General features: G+C 49.8%; 8 protein-coding genes across 8 annotated transcripts; 3 read left to right on the forward strand and 5 right to left on the reverse strand.

The window, feature by feature from the left end:
- Positions 1-207: 207 nt before the first annotated feature.
- Positions 208-1938, reverse strand: M438DRAFT_6816 (S-adenosyl-L-methionine-dependent methyltransferase). Its single transcript, XM_029910249.1, has 2 exons — positions 569-1938; positions 208-517 (listed from the first exon to the last, which is right to left on the reverse strand). Exon 1 carries the CDS (start codon positions 1787-1789, stop codon positions 569-571), a length of 1221 nt encoding a protein of 406 aa, XP_029765645.1. The 5' UTR covers positions 1790-1938; the 3' UTR covers positions 208-517.
- Positions 1939-2371: 433 nt separating this feature from the next.
- Positions 2372-3070, forward strand: M438DRAFT_6834 (uncharacterized protein). Its single transcript, XM_029910251.1, has one exon. It carries the CDS (start codon positions 2596-2598, stop codon positions 2959-2961), a length of 366 nt encoding a protein of 121 aa, XP_029765646.1. The 5' UTR covers positions 2372-2595; the 3' UTR covers positions 2962-3070.
- M438DRAFT_393403 (uncharacterized protein) lies at positions 2701-4486 on the forward strand. Its single transcript, XM_029909111.1, has 4 exons — positions 2701-3243; positions 3294-3787; positions 3839-3906; positions 3962-4486. The coding sequence occupies exons 1-4, from the start codon at positions 3076-3078 to the stop codon at positions 4384-4386; spliced, it is 1155 nt and encodes a 384-aa protein (XP_029765647.1). The 5' UTR covers positions 2701-3075; the 3' UTR covers positions 4387-4486.
- A 774-nt stretch (positions 4487-5260) lies between these two features.
- M438DRAFT_308841 (vacuolar amino acid transporter-like protein 1) lies at positions 5261-7867 on the reverse strand. The gene is made up of 2 exons (XM_029902364.1): positions 7290-7867; positions 5261-7236 (listed from the first exon to the last, which is right to left on the reverse strand). Exons 1-2 carry the CDS (start codon positions 7466-7468, stop codon positions 5454-5456), a joined length of 1962 nt encoding a protein of 653 aa, XP_029765648.1. The 5' UTR covers positions 7469-7867; the 3' UTR covers positions 5261-5453.
- Positions 7868-8679: 812 nt separating this feature from the next.
- On the forward strand, positions 8680-10055 carry M438DRAFT_350869 (peptide chain release factor eRF/aRF subunit 1; the record flags this gene model as incomplete). Its single annotated transcript, XM_029906677.1, has 2 exons — positions 8680-8803; positions 8869-10055. 2 exons carry the CDS (start codon positions 8680-8682, stop codon positions 10053-10055), a joined length of 1311 nt encoding a protein of 436 aa, XP_029765649.1.
- A 1288-nt stretch (positions 10056-11343) lies between these two features.
- Positions 11344-11790, reverse strand: M438DRAFT_247528 (uncharacterized protein; the record flags this gene model as incomplete). Its single annotated transcript, XM_029899604.1, has 1 exon — positions 11344-11790. A coding segment is annotated over one exon (447 nt), but the record flags the coding sequence as incomplete, so codon positions are not given.
- Positions 11791-12389: 599 nt separating this feature from the next.
- Positions 12390-13079, reverse strand: M438DRAFT_6888 (uncharacterized protein). The gene has a single exon (XM_029910254.1). The coding sequence runs from the start codon at positions 12908-12910 to the stop codon at positions 12500-12502; it is 411 nt and encodes a 136-aa protein (XP_029765651.1). The 5' UTR covers positions 12911-13079; the 3' UTR covers positions 12390-12499.
- Positions 12841-14985, reverse strand: M438DRAFT_393406 (general substrate transporter). Its single transcript, XM_029909112.1, has 2 exons — positions 14329-14985; positions 12841-14277 (listed from the first exon to the last, which is right to left on the reverse strand). Exons 1-2 carry the CDS (start codon positions 14846-14848, stop codon positions 13250-13252), a joined length of 1548 nt encoding a protein of 515 aa, XP_029765652.1. The 5' UTR covers positions 14849-14985; the 3' UTR covers positions 12841-13249.
- Positions 14986-15967: the final 982 nt, after the last annotated feature.

The raw sequence follows: 15967 nt of genomic DNA on the forward strand, positions 1-15967 counted from the left end.
ACACTGGTCTGTTAAGAGGGAGTCTAAGGGCGAGTGGTTGTAAGTGAATGGTAGCATGGTCTCCCTATCTTACCAGCATCCGTAACAGAAAGATTGGAGTCTGATTTAAGAGCTGCTTTCGAGGTGTCGAAACACGGAGAGAAGAGCGGCTTGTCGTGTGCAAAGGAAGAACAAAAACAGTGATCGGCAAAGTGGAAGTTCCAAACCTTTTCCGTGCGAGATCGGCAACAGCGTGCTCTCCACGCTTCATATGCATGCTTGATTATCCTGAACGGTCGCTATCTGAAGTCAAACCAACATTGACTCGATGGCACTGCGAGGCAACTCCGCGAGAGCGAGTTTTCTCCCGAAGTTCAGTAATCCTGGGGAAGTTCAAGGCGGGAAGACTCCATCCCAAGTCAAGGAGCATGTGTAGCCGGTGTGCTTCTTGGACCAGTCTGAAATCGAAAGCCACGTGGAGATCGTGTTCAGGAAGAAAAACGGCTATTGGTTGGTATATCATGCATTTAATCAGTTCCTGCAGATGGAATAAGTCATCAAGCACAAGACGATTGACTGCATTTCGTACTCAAACAATTTCAGCTTCGATGATGCTCTCAACCGCGGCCTCGCTGGTCCAAATCTTGATCACCTTGAATCCAGCTCTTCCAAGCAAGGTTCTCCACATCAATTCTGTTCTCTCTTGAGCAGCGCACAAGCCCATCATCGCCAAATCGAAAGATGTCACCTGAGGTGAACTTGTAGATATCCTGTCAAGAACGACAATTTCGTTGAGCAAGAGCTTACTGTAGCCGTGCTTCATTGCTGGCTTCAAGTTTTCCAAAATTTGTAATGCATTGGCATCAGGCCAGTCGTGAAGCACACTGTGGAGGTAGTAGGCTCGAGCATGTCGGACGGGCTGAGGCTCGAAGAAGTTGTGTGGCATGACTTGGACTTGATCTCCACAAATGGCATCACCAACTACTGCTGGCAAGTCTTGCAAGACTAGTCTCGAAGCCTTGTCCGGATGTCTCTTGCGAAACTTCTCGACGTCGTGGCCGATGTTGCCACCAACATCGACTAACAAAGGGCCTTCTACCACGTTTTCTAGCAGGTTGGTAGATGGGAATATATCAAGCCAACTACACCTTTCCGCACCATAGCCAGTCATGGCGTTATTGAACGTTTTAGCTTGACCAGGATGCGAGGCGAAGTAATCAAAGATGGACTGGCCGGTTGTATGGGTAGCCACTTGGAAAGCGCCGTCGATTACTGTCAGAGAATCGTTCTTGTAACCTCTATCAGCGAGGACTTTGGGCATGGCTTTCCATGTGTCCAAAACCGTCTCATGCATGTATTGAGGCCAAGCACCAAAGTGTGGAGTGCACATTGCAAACGTGAACTCTGTCTGTGCATATGTCCCAGGGGCAACCTCAGCAAGCAAATGCTCGACTGCAAGATGCCTGAGAAAGCGCTGTAGAAGTTCTTCATCGCAGCCGGTCAATTGAGCTAGCTCAGCAGCTGTTTTATCTCCGTTGCCTGCATCTTTCCATTTCTGAAACAATTCAAGGTCCATGCAAACTTTGAGAGAGAGCTGTACAGCCGGACTGTCAACCAGATGTCGACGAATAGTCTCCCAAGGGGATTGCAGCCGAGCCAGGAATGTAGTCGCAGCTGAGATGAGTTGAGATCTCTCGATTTCGGAATCGATGGACGTGTTCTCGAACGCGTTGAGGAGATGGAGTAGGTCGGTCGAGCAGCCTGCAGAGTGCCCGCTGTCACCATTGGTGTTAGGTGTTGCCTTCGTCATGGTGTGTATCGAGAGGAGTGATATAGTCTTGCACGACGCCAGCAAAGGTATGTGATAATGATTGCAATCCAAGGACGGGAGCTGGCTAAGATAAGTAAACACCGACAGCTCAAGCACTCAGCCGGTCGCCCACTCGCAAGCTACAGACCCACAAGACATGCATCGCTCGGACCGCTGGAGCGGTATCCAGCCATGACTAGTTATCGTTGCCAACTTCGCCTACAGAGCATGGTCGTCTTCATCTCCACCGAAGTCAAGCGAATAGCAATCGAGAGCACGATACTGAGCCGGAACCCGAGCTAGATCGGACGGATGAGCCGCCTGAATATCCAGATAGACGAATCGCGATACTCTGTGATTAGACAGTCGAGATGGTTCGGCAAGACAAGCCTGACAACAGATTGATGAGGAGGCCAAACTCTGTGAAGAGGGAGAAGAGATGGTGTCGAGCGAGGACCACAAGATCGTCATGGTTCGCCGGAACGTTTCGCTCGGCAGCCTCCGCAAATGCCGAAACCCAATCTCCAGCGCAACCACCTTGGACACTCGACTGCCTTCCTCTCTCTCAACTCAGCATCATGAGTTTGTTGGAGTTGGAAGGCACGATGGACTCGAGCTTGGATCCGCAGTGTTATCATGGCTGGACATGTGAATCAGGCATCGATTGCACATTTTGAGATTCTCTCCAGCCTCCGGCATGCCCTCGAATCCTCTGCCGCCATACTGGATTGATTAAATACCATGAAGATCAATTACCATCACAGGCAAGTAATGTGTAGGCTCATACTACCTCACACGACTCCTGCATGAGGGCTCGCTGGACGCCCATCTCGCGAAAATACCCCAATCACTCTGCCGCCGCTACAATTGCACGTGCATGCTCTCGCCGAAGAGCCAAAGGATCAGATGTGGAGTCCGACGATCATGCAAATGATTATGCATCTACATTGCGGCACAACATCCAATCACACTGTCCTCTGGTATCCGGCTCCCACACCACAACACCAATGTCGCTTGGCCCAAGAGTCCCCACCCAGGTAACAGGCTTCGCAAGGTGCGGCACAGAGGTTTCCCTCCTTTGCGATACTTCGATGGCGGAGCCAAGATCAAGATCGCTTAATCCTGGTCAAGGACTCGACACCAACAACAGGGCAATCCTACATGCAGAGTAACTCAGGTCATGATCTCAAGCATTGCCAAGTGTATTGTGCTTTACATCTACACCCTTCCTCCAGCTCCGCGTACCTCCAGAATAATGTTCCGTTCTACTGGAATTACCTTGAAACATGGTTGTCGTTGCTTATGAGTCCTACGGCGGACGAGGACCTCTACTTGTTCGGATAGCCATCGTAGAGGCTGTTGTCGCGACCATATTCCTTTTGCTCAGAGTTTACACTCTCCTGTTTATTGCGCCGCGAAGAGCCTGGGACTTGTTCTGGAATGCAACAGCTTGGGTGAATACTCCATCGTCTTGAAGCTCCTGGAAAGTGCTAACCGCATCAAGTTTTCTGCTCTGATATCCATAATCTTCATATCGATCGCATGCCACAACGGAATCGCCAATCATTTAGATAAAATTGATCCCGAGGACTTGCCAACTGGCAACCTGTTCAGCTGGCTAGCAGACACATTCTTCATTCTTTCATCTGGCACCGGCAAACTTGCTGTTATAGCGTTGTTGTTCCATGTCCAAGGCCCAACAAAACGCAATGGACGACGGTTTCTGTGGTTCATCGGTGGCTCCGACATGTTCTGGAGCATTTTCCAGATGATCTTCCTCTGGTTCCAATGCAAGCCGATTCACAAGTTGTGGCACCAGGAAATAGCCGGATCATGCATGTTAACCGCAGCGATTGTCAAGGTGGGCATATTTGTTGGTGCCTACTGTGCAGCATGCGACTTTGTCCTTGCGTTCTATCCAATCTTTCTTTTCTGGAAACTCGAGACAAGCTGGAAAACAAGAGCAGGGCTCAGTCTGCTGTTTTGTGGAGGTGCAGTGTAAGTGCTCTGAGGCCAAAATCACTGAATACCGACGCTGACGGAATTCAGAGCTGGTGCCGCTGCGATACTGAAGACATACTATCTTATGAACCTGGCAGTCGCGGAAGACATAACATGTAAGTCAGAACCCACTTTGTCCCAACATGCATCTTAAGCCTGACACATTTCAAGACGCAATATTTCCAACAGACGCCTGGGCAATTACTGAACAATATCTGATCATCATCATGTCCAGCATCCCCGCCATCCGCCCTCTTTGCGTCAAGGTCTTTCGAAGAGCACAAAGTCAACTCTCCACCGCAAAGGCAAACACCCACCCCACCTCACAATCCCGCTGGACGGAATTGCAGAGCTTCAGGAACACCATGCAGCCTAGTAACACACAGAGCATGGCAGCAGCACAATATCACGGACACAATGATAGTTCGGAAGAGATTTTGGCCACGCATGCCGGCCACTCCAAGAGCAACAGCGGTATCATGGTGACCACGCAAGTTAGCATATATCCAGACAAAGACGAAGAACAACAGCATGAGGAAAAAGAATCTTTTACAGATTTAGATATTAGCATAGAACGGCCTGTAAGAGCGGAGTAAAACATGAGATACAATTCACTTTTTCGTTATGTTGTACGCTGGGCTCTCACCGGAGGTCTCTTGCCATGTGAAAACGCTCTTGCATTTTTACAGAGTGTTGGGGAGGGGTTGTGTAGTAGAGGGGATGCGGTAGAGTGAACACACATGGTACACCCCTGCTCACCATACCAAACACCAGAGAAAGCACTGATCCTACTGTCAAAATGCAGGAAGTTATTTACTCTACCCAAGTCGTCCATAGAGAGTCCCACCAAGTATCTCTCTCACTGGCCAACTCATCCAACCTGAATTCAACTCTGCATTTCGACAAGCACATTTTCAGCACCCCCCATCCACAGAAATCACCACTTAACCACCACCTACCCCTTATTCTCCGTATCTCTTACTCAGATACCAAAATTACGCACTACTGCACACCATCAAACACCCTTCTAAATACCACCACCGACCGGTGAAACCAAGCTTAGCGATGTGCAAGTACATCGACCGGATGTCGCCGTACACGCTCGAGGAAGCGAGAGAATCACGTACGGTGGAGGCGTGCTCATGTTTGCAAGGAAGTCGAGGCTCCCATTGTCTGGGTGGTGAGAATAGTGTATGAGAGAACGGATGGTTCGAGGTGGGTGGATGTTTTATAGTTGGACGGATGGGAAGGAAAGTGATTGAAAGAAGATAAGATACAGCATCTCGAAGTCAGTGCATGGTAGTGTGCCGTCTGTCAAAATGCAGAGACGTTTTACAAATAAAGCATGTGGCCAAGGAGAGCATGGAGCGGCAGAAGAGTGATGGACTCTCAATTGTCAAAGCACGACAGTATAGCAGCTATCAAGATGCACAAACTTATTGCATATCGAGTGGATGTCCGGAGAGAGCTGTCAGATGGAAAAATTGATTTACAAGCGCTACAAAGCAACCAAGATATTACAAAGCGCCATTGCTATGAAGAACACAAGAATTACAAACGTAGTCTTTTGGTGACAGGTATACAGAGATAAAGAGAAAGAACATCAACACAAAAGGATCATAACTTCATGCATCCAAAAGGGAAGTGTCGTGATAGCCAAGCCTTACTCGTCGATGCCCAACACAGATCTGGGGATAAAGTTGAATGCTGTGGCGATGATGGCAAGGATGGATGAGATGACGATCAGAACCCAGTTCATGATTCTCTCGGATTTGGGGATCGAATCGCCGAAGATCTTGAGATGGAAGGCAAGAGGTAGGATGATGCAGATGGTGAAACAAGCGACAGAGCCGAGCAAACTCATGATACGATCGAACTCGGGAATGAGGATACCCAAGACCACAAAGACGACAGTGCAGAGGATACGGATAGTGGCCTTGAGAATACCACGGTTGAGTCCAGACATTCCGTGGAGCGCGGTAGAGTTGCTGACGGCGCGAGCGTCCAGTCCCATAAGAATCTCCAGGGTGCTGACAATAGGGCGGGCGTTCAAGGGAATCTTAGCCAGAGGGATGATAGCCACACAGACAACGATTATAACAGAAAGCCACTGAGGGTACCCATCATCAGCAAGAATGTTGCTGGTGACTTCGTCCTTGACGGCATCACCGAACATAAGAAGACCCACGACAGCCATGAATAAATCGAGGGTAGCGGTGAAAGCGTAGGTGATGTTGACACCACGAGAGTACTTGTAAGGGTGTCTCATGTCGCGGTAGATGTTGGGGAACACACTGTGGCCTCCCCAAGGTGACATCAGAAGACCCAGACTCAGAGGGAGAGTGGCCCAGTTCTCAGGGAACAGGTAAGTCTTGGCGGGCTCACGAAGAGAGCCAGGAGTGTTGGGCTTGATAAAACCATCGATGACTACGCAGACGACAATGCCGAAGCAAGACACGATACCAAGAATACTGGTGAAACTCAATAATCTCAAGGGCAAGAAGGAAAGAGGGATCAAGATGAAACCGCAAACAATCTTCCACTCCATGAGACCCCAACCAGGGATGAGGGCGTTCAAACTGTCAGCGAAAAGAACGACGAGAGCAACGCAAGTTGCGACCAACTCCAGACTGAACAAAAGACTGGTTGCGATGCGAGCCTTAGAACCGAAGGAGACGTAGGCAAGATCGGCAAATGTGATGAGAGAGTTGTCGACATCCAAGCACTTGGCCAAGAGCTTTGCCGTATACTGGGTAGAAACAGCGGCGAAAGCGAAGAAAGCCAAACCACAAACCCAACCAGAGTACCTCAAAGCTAGAGGAAGTGCAAGGAGACCAACACCGATCAAGACATTGACTGAGTTGAAGATGGTCTGAGGGAGGGTAGATTGGCCAACAACAACGTTCACAATCTTGCCGTCGTCTTCTTCGACTTGCTTGACAAGCAGTGGCTCACGCTCCTTGTCCGGGTCGTTTGCGCCTTGCATCTGCTGCTTCTGGAAGAGACGTCCAGCATGGCGCATGGAAGACTCGTTGACTCTTGAAGACAGACTGCCGTAGGTTGTTCCATAGCTAGCGCTGAATGGGGTCGACAGTTGAGGCTCAATCTGGAAGATGCTGTCATCGGCCTGAGCACGACCGCGGATAGTGCCTGCTTCCGAAGGCTCTCCAGCATCTGAAATGGCATTGTCTGAAAGCTTGCGTCCGTCTGCCAGGGCTTGTCTGAGAAGGCCTCTCTGCTCTCCAAAGGATGACGCAATGTCTTGTCTGCCATATTCTTCCGGATCTCTTATGCTCTCGTCGTCGTTTTCGGACACACGGAATGACGGTCTGACGGGTGCGATTTCGTAGAAGCCAGCTGCACGTTGCCACGATCGTGCAAAGTTGTCGATACTGTTGACACCACCAGCTTGGCGCAGCGTGTTGATCTTCATGGACATTGACGACCTGCGAATAGCGGGGTCAGTAGGTGGTACACAAGTCGAAGCGAAATCGCGCACCTTCTATGCCGCAGTCCCTGAGTGTTGTGAGCATCTGGCGAACCGGCAGCATGCTCAGGGGCATCGTGGACATCTGCACCCCATTGAACATGGCTCTCCAGAGTCTCGGATGAGCCTCTACGTCCGCCTCTTTCGTACTCGGTCCAATTGGACGGGATGGGTGCTCTTTCGGCTGGCATGTTGGATTGCAGTCGCTGGTTGTCAAGTAGAATAAGGAAAGAGCTCGCGTGCACAAAGTCGCAACAAGGGGTCGATGTGCTGAGACCGTCGCTCGAGCGGCTGGAGACGGTTCAGGACTGAGGCACAGCAGAGTCGATAGACGGATGAGGCAAAACTCGGCGAGGGCAGAGAGAGGATCACTTGGATAGATATAAGAAAAAAACAAGGAAGTTGGTCTTATCTTTGGGCAAGTATGAGAAGCAGTCGGCGCAAGCCTGATGTCAGGGTTTTGTACAGAATCTTCCGTGCGGCCAGATCCTGGTCTCTAGATCGGAGGCGATCGAAAGTTTTTACAGCGTTGCATTAGACGCAAGAAAGCGCGGCCTAGCGGTAGTTGTGGCAGATGCAGGATACTCGCTGGGTTGCGGTGAGAAAGGGGGGGCTCATGAGATTCGTATTTGTTGATTTATTTACTAGCAATCGCTGGGTAGCATTTGGTGGAGGCATTTACGTTATGGCAACACGGAATTGTCTTTGACTTTGTCGCGGGCGTTCGAGCGGATGTGGAGAAGGCTGAGATCCGAGAGGGTATCGGGAAAGGACTTTTGACCACTTTGTTTGCTTTGTTTGCACTAGAATGGCATTTCGAGAAGCGCATGCCAGATGATTCCAGCATTGGCGTGGTTGCCCGCAAATCTTGGAACATTCCTCACTCAGACGGACGAGAATTTCCACATCAAAGGAAACCACGTCCCGCTGCACCGTGCCGCATATGCAGCTTCCAACGAAATCACTGGCCAAATGGAGAAGGAGCGACGCTCTTTGTCAAAAGATTTAGGCGACAAGATGGTCCGTGCCACCATGGAGGCAAGCGTACTTCACGCTTGCACGAGAAAGGACCGACGTAATGTGCCAAGGTCGCTCAGAATCTCAACAGCCACACGCTTTCCAGGTCCTTTCACCGCAAACTCGACGTGTGAGACCGCGACACCGTCAACTTTCTTCCTCTCTCCAACCACTCTCGGCGCAGAGCTTGTAAGTACTTATTCCGCCATCCACTCCTGGCCACAGTCCCTGCACGATTTCTGCCATATATCTACGTCCCCTGGCGCCGGTGCGACCGTCTTTCGGGCCCTTCCGCAGTGTGGGAAAAAGTGTCTGAACATTTTGACTGACAAGCCCCCCGCAGCCTTCAATCTAAGCCGGCTCGCACAACAACAGCCCCGCCAACATGAGTGAACAGCAGCAGGCGAACGAGGCCGAGAAGAACATCGAAATATGGAAGGTCAAGAAGCTCATCAAGCGCCTAGAGCAGGCCCGTGGTAACGGTACCTCCATGATTTCGCTCATCATCCGTACGTTCTGCCCGGAAAAACAACCACGATCTCTCCTCTCCCCGGTCACTAACATGCTCGTACAGCTCCTAAGGATCAAATCTCGCGAGTCGCAAAGATGTTGGCTGAAGAGTACGGAACTGCTAGCAACATCAAGTCTCGTGTCAACCGTCTGTCCGTTCTGTCGGCCATTACCTCGACTCAGCAGCGTCTGAAGCTTTACAACAAGGTCCCCCCGAACGGTCTTGTCGTCTACTGTGGTGAAATCATTACCTCGGAAGGAAAGGAGAGAAAGATCAACATCGACTTCGAGCCCTTCAAGCCCATCAACACCTCTCTGTACCTTTGCGACAACAAGTTCCACACAGAGGCTCTGAGTGAGCTGCTCGAGTCTGACCAGGCCTTTGGTTTCATCATCATGGATGGTAACGGCGCCCTCTTCGGTACTCTTTCTGGAAACACCCGTGAGATTCGCCAGAAGTTCTCGGTCGATCTTCCCAAGAAGCACGGTCGTGGTGGTCAGTCTGCCCTGCGTTTCGCCCGTCTGCGTGAGGAGAAGCGTCACAACTACGTCCGCAAGGTCGCCGAACACGCCGTACAGAACTTCATCACCGACAACAAGGTCAACGTTGCTGGTCTCATTCTTGCTGGTTCCGCCGATTTCAAGAACGACTTGAACCAGTCCGATCTCTTCGATCAACGTCTGTCCGCAAAGGTCGTCAAGGTTGTCGATGTTTCCTACGGTGGTGAGAACGGTTTCAACCAGGCCATTGAACTTTCTTCCGAGACTCTCGGCAACGTCAAGTTCATCCAGGAGAAGAAGCTCATCAACGCTTACTTCGACGAGATTTCCCTGGACTCTGGCAAGGTTTGCTACGGTGTTGAAGACACTCTCCGTGCTCTTGATGCCGGTGCCGCCGAGACTCTGATCGTTTTCGAGAACTTGGAAGTCACCCGCTGGACCCTCAAGTCTTCCTCTGGCGGTGAGATCATTCTTCACACCAACAAGGAGCAGGAGCAGGACCGCAGCCAGTTCATGGACAAGGAGACCGGCCAAGAGATGGAGATCATCGAGCAGATCTCTCTTCTTGAGTGGCTGGCTGAGAAGTACCGCGACTTCGGTGCCAACCTCGAGTTCGTCACAGACCGTTCCTCCGAGGGTAACCAGTTCGTCAAGGGCTTCGGTGGTATCGGTGCTATGATGCGCTACAAGCTCAACTTCGAGCAACTTGCAGAGGTTGACGAGTCTGATGATGAGTTCTACGATGATTGACAATTTGAAGCCCTCGCAAAGGGCGAGGAGGTCGCACCAGTTTCGAAACTGACGGCTCCTCGCGAACAGCGCTTTGATAGCGCTGGCCCGAGTCTGGCGGAGAAGAAAGACGTTGGAGTTGTCTCGAACCACTACGAGCTTCGTCCCGGTAACTCGCCAGCAAGCGTACAACATGAGGTACAGGTGTGTATTTGGATATTCACCTAGTAAGGTACAGCACTAACAACGATGTTCCAGTCATCCACCCCTCGGTCATTCGTCGCACAAAAGTCCATCTTCAAGGTTCGCGAGAGCCTGACGAGAAAGCCCGCTGCGCCGAGCCCACTGAGGGCACAGTTGCAAACCAACTGAGCAGCGACTTAACCTCTTCTCGTCCAGCTTGAAAGCGGAGGACCTGGAATCTCGTCAAGGTTCGGTCGACATCGACAAGACACTTGCTGGCTTCGCGTCCCACAGACTCAGGGTGACATGAATGGTTTTTTGAAAAAAATTGTTATTATTATGCATTTCTGTTTTTACGTTGTCAACTTGAAGCGGTGGGTCATGGCTAGATGTTTTTAGAAAGCAGAGCAGAACGAAAAAATACTATCTCCTGGCTTTGTCCCGCTGCTCATGTTAGTGTCTCTTTGCCAGATTGTCATGAGCTCTCATTTTGGTAACTACTTTGGTACAGATCTATCTTACTTTGAGATTGATTTCTACCGTTAGAATTCACAACACTTTTCAACTCGTCGGGTCAACAACTGAGAGCCCAAAACTTTGTCCGTATAAACAGGTTCATCCTCCCTACTCCTCCGCTCACAACACGCATGTACAGTCATGCATAGAAAGGCACATGTCTTCCACATGTGCCGAATGGTAGACTCAACTAATATGTTCAAGAATTCTGAGCGAGTTGATTATTCCTCAACTTCTGAGCACGCTAAGCGAGACAACGTGTCAACTTATTTGTGAGGGGATGATTGCTTCGATTATCATGATTTAGCTATATATGCTGAGGGTGAAGACAGAAATTTCGAGTAACTTTATACAAGTGATCGCGTTTTCATACGATCTTCCACTTTCCCTTTCTTTCTCCAGTAACTTTGTAAGCAACGCACTACAAAGTATCGTAATACATCCAGGCCCAATCGTGGACAGAGCCCGGCGAGTCGAAATTTCCCCTCAGGACAAGTAGTCGGAGTAAAATCCTTTTTCCCTTGTTGCAGATAGTCAAGCCTCTGATGACCAGGCCATCCTCAAAATCAAAACTTTCCCTCTGGTCCACGTCCAGTATGTTGTCCGCGCTCAATGCTTGGTATAGCTGGCGGATGGAAATTCCATTGATGTTTCTGACCTCAATGTATTTTGGAGAGCAGGGGAGGCCAACACGCACAAAGCTGACTGCTGGAGAAGTGGCTTGTTCGTTAGACACTTCTTGATCCAGAAGGCATCTCACACGATGATCGTTCTCGCGAACGTAGGCGGGCATGAGAAAGGCCATCTCGGGTCTCAAACCGGCCTGGTAGTATATGTACTGAAGGGCTGGATGGAAAGCAAAATCGGCTTTCTCAACACAATCGTCTATACCGAGGATCTTGGTGGAGCGGAAGAGGGTTTTGTCGAAATTAGAATGCTTGATGATGGCATTGAAAGCTTTGTTGACTCGTGTACATCCTTTCAAACCGAAATAGTCGAGGTATGAGAATATCTCGAAGAGCAATTCGATGGGAAGGCTGTTGATTGTGGCGGCCATTTGTAGGGAGAAAGGGACGACGATGGCGACCGAACTGAGGTGGTGTGGTAGTGTCGAGGCAGGTAGTGATTGCGTCTGGAGATGTGTGATGGCTCGCAGTGGGTGAAGCTGCTTTGGCGATGAAGATGAAGGTGTCCGATGGTGCGGATGTACAAAGTGAGCTGACGTGACTCGGGAAACAGAAAAAGACAGTAGTTGACAAAGGTACTCTGCAGAAGATGAGATCTGGCAGACTGCAAAAGGCGTCAAGAGATGTGCGAGGAGCAAAGTGGGAAGATGGGAGAGACGCTTTGGTTGATGACAGCAATGGTGTTTTGTTGTTGTAATGGCCGAGCGACTTGCAAAGTTTGATAGAAGGTAGAGTCCGAAGGCAGCGGCTTCCTTGTTGTGTCAGAACACAGATTTGGATAGCACGAAGGACGAAGGCGCGTCATACCATGAGTGAAGGACGCACCAATGTTCTTTCCTTGTCAAGACTCCGGTACAGCATCGATTGTTCGACCGATCGAGAACCTTTTAACACTCTTCTGTGGTCATGATTAGGTGACGAAAAGGAAGAGACGCAAGAGCTCTACCCTTTATAGACGATGTGCCTCCAAAACATCCAGCAAAACAAATCCCCTCCTACTAAGGCCTAGTTGTGAAAGGCCCGTTCAGAGGGGAGAAAGCAACCAACTTAATGGTTTCATTTCTTTGAATTGGTGGAGTGTCAAGACTCGTAGGCCGTCGAAGCTGTGAATCGAACCAAGGACCTTTGGTTGCTGCCAGGGGGTGCCAAACACGAGTTGGCGCCATTCCACTGGGCCACCACCGCCTGGCGATAAAGCGATGGTGATGAAGAAGTGGCCGTTGGGTGAGTATATAAAGGTAGTGAAGGACAGACGGTCGTAAGTTCAAATGCACCTTTGGAAAGCCTTGAGCGCAGTTCGCTATCATGACATTCATGCTTTTCCAACTCACACTTCCTACAACACGAGGGTGAAAGAAGTTTGGACTGACGAATGAGACAGATGATGAACTGCTGTCTCTTCGTTATGTCCACCACAACTCGTACACAGGCACTGGTTGGATAGGCCATCAAGGCGCACGTGAATATCAATAACAATGCAATCTCAGCCATACCTTGTCACCGGGCGGTCTGCCACAACTCGCACACTCCCAGGCAGACGTGGTGAAGTGCAATCTGCGCTTGCCTCTACTTGTTGACACATGGTAGTCTTGTGCAGGCTTGGATCGGTAGTTCTATCCTGCCAATCCGTCAGAAGACGTTGTGCTCTGCCGCCACTCGTGTGCCTAAAGACGTATTTTGGCCATCATAATCATTGATAATATACATCTCTACTCACGTCATATATTTTAGCTCCCTAGCAGCCCCTGCCTGACGACGGTCAAGATGCAAGGTGATTTTAGTGATTGACTTTCTTCCAGAGATATGGGTTGGAACCTCTGAGATGATAACTTAGACACAAGGCTTCTCCGCAAACACGGTCTCCGAGCTCTCGGTTTCAGCATCGACCTTGTACGTTCTGAATTCTCTGCTCGGAACTTTTCTTTCAAACAAGATGTCAAGTTCCTCAAAAGTCCTGCCGCGGGTCTCAGGCATGAAGAAGAAGCAGTAGATCGTGCACAATAATCCGAGTACAGCAAAGATAAATCCGACTTTGCCTCTCCAATTGCCTTGGTCCTCGTTCATGGCGTAGGGTATCGCCACGGCGAAGACGATCGATAGTACCTGAACCGAGACTGTAGCCAGAGCAATGGTGAGACCACGCAGCCTCGCTGATGGCACTTCAGCAAGCATCACGTAGCAGAACGGGCCGATAGTTGTGTCGTAGATCAAATTTGCCAGAAGCATCAGTGAACACTGTGCCCAGATCGGTGCCGAAGTCGAGCGTGGGGCAAAGTCAATGACACCAATGAGGAGCATGATGGTGGCTAGCCCAACTGTGCCGAACAGATATGCAGGACGCCGTCCGATATAAGACAAAAGTGGCCAGGCAGCACAGGTACCCACGAAGCCAAGAGCAGTCAGACCGAGATTCATGGAAAACGCATTCGAAGAATCCAACCCAGCCATCTCGAAGAAGTAGACTGCGTAGCTGATAAACAGCATGTTGCCTGTAAATGCTTGCATATCATATGCCATCACACAAATGACTAGACGGCGAAGATCTGTGCCGCGGAAACAGTCCAGGTAGTTGGGACTTTCTGGCTTGGACGATTCCTCCAACTCTAGAGTTTCTACAATATTGGCCAAAGTAAGTGATGTGTCCACTTCGGAAGTGGCGAAGCGTCTGAGTGATCGTGCCGCATCCTCATGCCTTCCCTTTCGACATAGCCAGTATGGTGGATCGGGACAGAAGTAGACGAGAGAAAGCATGAACACTGGAAGTGCCCATTGGGTAGCGATGGGTATTCTGAAGGCCATTGGAGTCTCAATCGAGTTTGTGCCCTTCATGATACCTGAAGATATGAGTTTGCCGCATACTGAACCTAGTTAGTAAGTGATTTGGAACATTTAGACAAAGTTGGACTTACTGAATGCAAGGTTGGTCAGCGAAGCCATGACGCCTCGTAAGGCCAGTGGACATACCTCTCCAGTATATGCTGATGCACAGATTGGAAAGAATGATATAATGGATCCATTGAGTAGCTGGCCGACGAATAACTGTGCAGGAGTCGTACTAAAGAATTGTAGAAAGATGATGCCGATGGATCCCACAGAGCACGCTGCGATCATCTTGCGAGGACCGAATTTTTCGTAGAGATAACCAGAAAACAGAGCACCGCAAACTCCACCGATGTTGTTAGCGTAACCAAAAGCGCTGACCCAAGCGGCTGGAACAACGTAAGTATCGTTATAAGGGTGTCCGAATGTCCTCTTGAAAGGATCGAGACCGATAAGAGAACCAGTGATACCTCCGTCCATACCCTTAAGTACAGTCGCGAGATTAACATAGAGAACCCATAATGCTGCTGGGTAGTACAGTTTAGCTGCCTGCCAGAAGCCAAGAGAATGCTCAATCTCTGTATAACGGACAGAAGCTTCAGACTTCATAATTGATCAATTGAGCTGCCGTGAGCTGTTCTCCTCAAATCCAGCAGTCGGCCTATCTCCAACAAATCTTCACCACAAACAGAACAACAGCAACGGAATGAGAAGTTGAGGAACGATGAGACGAATAAGAGTCAGTCTTTTTACCCACCTTGGCATTAACTTACTTCTCTTGGCCGGCATCCACTCTGTGACACGATGAGATCGAGTAAGCGAGAATATGTATAACCCACCTAAAACTGCAGTGTTCCTTCCATTCGAAGTAATTTGAGATGCCATGCTTTGCTAACTGTTGAGTGGGGCGCTGCTAGAACAAATCAGGCAGTGATAGCCATTGTTGGAATACCCTCGCGAGTGTTCATCATATGGCTGATACTTCGATGCTGCAGAATCGATGGTATGCAAAAAGTTGACGGAACAGTCTTGGTAGAGGCTGACTTTGAGGTCATTCGTCTCAATTTACGATGTTCAAAATTCAAATTCAATTCAAGAACATCACGTTGTCCCAAGAAGGGTGGATTAGCATACAACAAACTCGATTCTCACAGCCTACAAGCAGCGGTCGAAGCGCTCCACCTTGATGGTTTGGAAATCCTCGAGAATACGGTGGATGTGGCTCATATGGACAAATTAGACGAGCGTTTGGTCTTGGAAGCCAAGGTACTGTACGAGCAATCAGCAACTGTTCGCATTTTGGTGCGTCTACGGTTGACGTCTAGCAGCAAGTGTCGGTCGATGAAGACTGCGGTTTGAAAGATACGATTGCGGATCCTTAGGCCCTCGCGATGGTTGAATGCATGTTTGGTCCAATCCATTGCTAGACTTCTGGAACACTGCCTTCAAGGCCAAAGGTCGCCGAACGATCAAGAAGATCTTCAGAGATGCTGCGAAAAGACCTTGGGAGCGAGACCAAATGCAGAAGTCTGGTACCCTGTGTCAGGTGGATGGGACATTCCCAAATAAGAGGGTATTCGTGATAGAGGCGGAGAAGACGGCGCGTGGGAAGGAGTCGAGAGAGAGGGCGGGGCGGGAGGCGGGGAATCGAAGCCGACTCGGCCTCGCCATGTCTTTGCCGACGACGACGACGACGACGACATAAATCACCAGAATCATGGTTTCTGT

This window comes from Aureobasidium pullulans (genome assembly GCF_000721785.1).
Source record: "Aureobasidium pullulans EXF-150 unplaced genomic scaffold scaffold_1, whole genome shotgun sequence".
In the NCBI taxonomy this organism is placed as follows: Eukaryota; Fungi; Ascomycota; class Dothideomycetes; order Dothideales; family Saccotheciaceae; genus Aureobasidium; species Aureobasidium pullulans.

Bases quoted from the DNA above. Each gene is read 5' to 3' on its own strand.
- M438DRAFT_393403 (XM_029909111.1), top strand. From the start codon at position 3,076: ATGGTTGTCGTTGCTTATGAGTCCTACGGCGGACGAGGACCTCTACTT. The intron at 3,244-3,293 runs GTGAATACTCCA...AACCGCATCAAG, and splicing joins TCTGGAATGCAACAGCTTGG to TTTTCTGCTCTGATATCCAT. The intron at 3,788-3,838 runs GTAAGTGCTCTG...GACGGAATTCAG, and splicing joins CTGTTTTGTGGAGGTGCAGT to AGCTGGTGCCGCTGCGATAC.
- M438DRAFT_6888 (XM_029910254.1), bottom strand. From the start codon at position 12,910: ATGGCTGAGATTGCATTGTTATTGATATTCACGTGCGCCTTGATGGCC.
- M438DRAFT_6816 (XM_029910249.1), bottom strand. From the start codon at position 1,789: ATGACGAAGGCAACACCTAACACCAATGGTGACAGCGGGCACTCTGCA.
- M438DRAFT_308841 (XM_029902364.1), bottom strand. From the start codon at position 7,468: ATGCCAGCCGAAAGAGCACCCATCCCGTCCAATTGGACCGAGTACGAA. The intron at 7,237-7,289 runs GTGCGCGATTTC...CGCTATTCGCAG, and splicing joins CAGGGACTGCGGCATAGAAG to GTCGTCAATGTCCATGAAGA.
- M438DRAFT_6834 (XM_029910251.1), top strand. From the start codon at position 2,596: ATGAGGGCTCGCTGGACGCCCATCTCGCGAAAATACCCCAATCACTCT.
- M438DRAFT_393406 (XM_029909112.1), bottom strand. From the start codon at position 14,848: ATGAAGTCTGAAGCTTCTGTCCGTTATACAGAGATTGAGCATTCTCTT. The intron at 14,278-14,328 runs GTAAGTCCAACT...AACTAGGTTCAG, and splicing joins GCTGACCAACCTTGCATTCA to TATGCGGCAAACTCATATCT.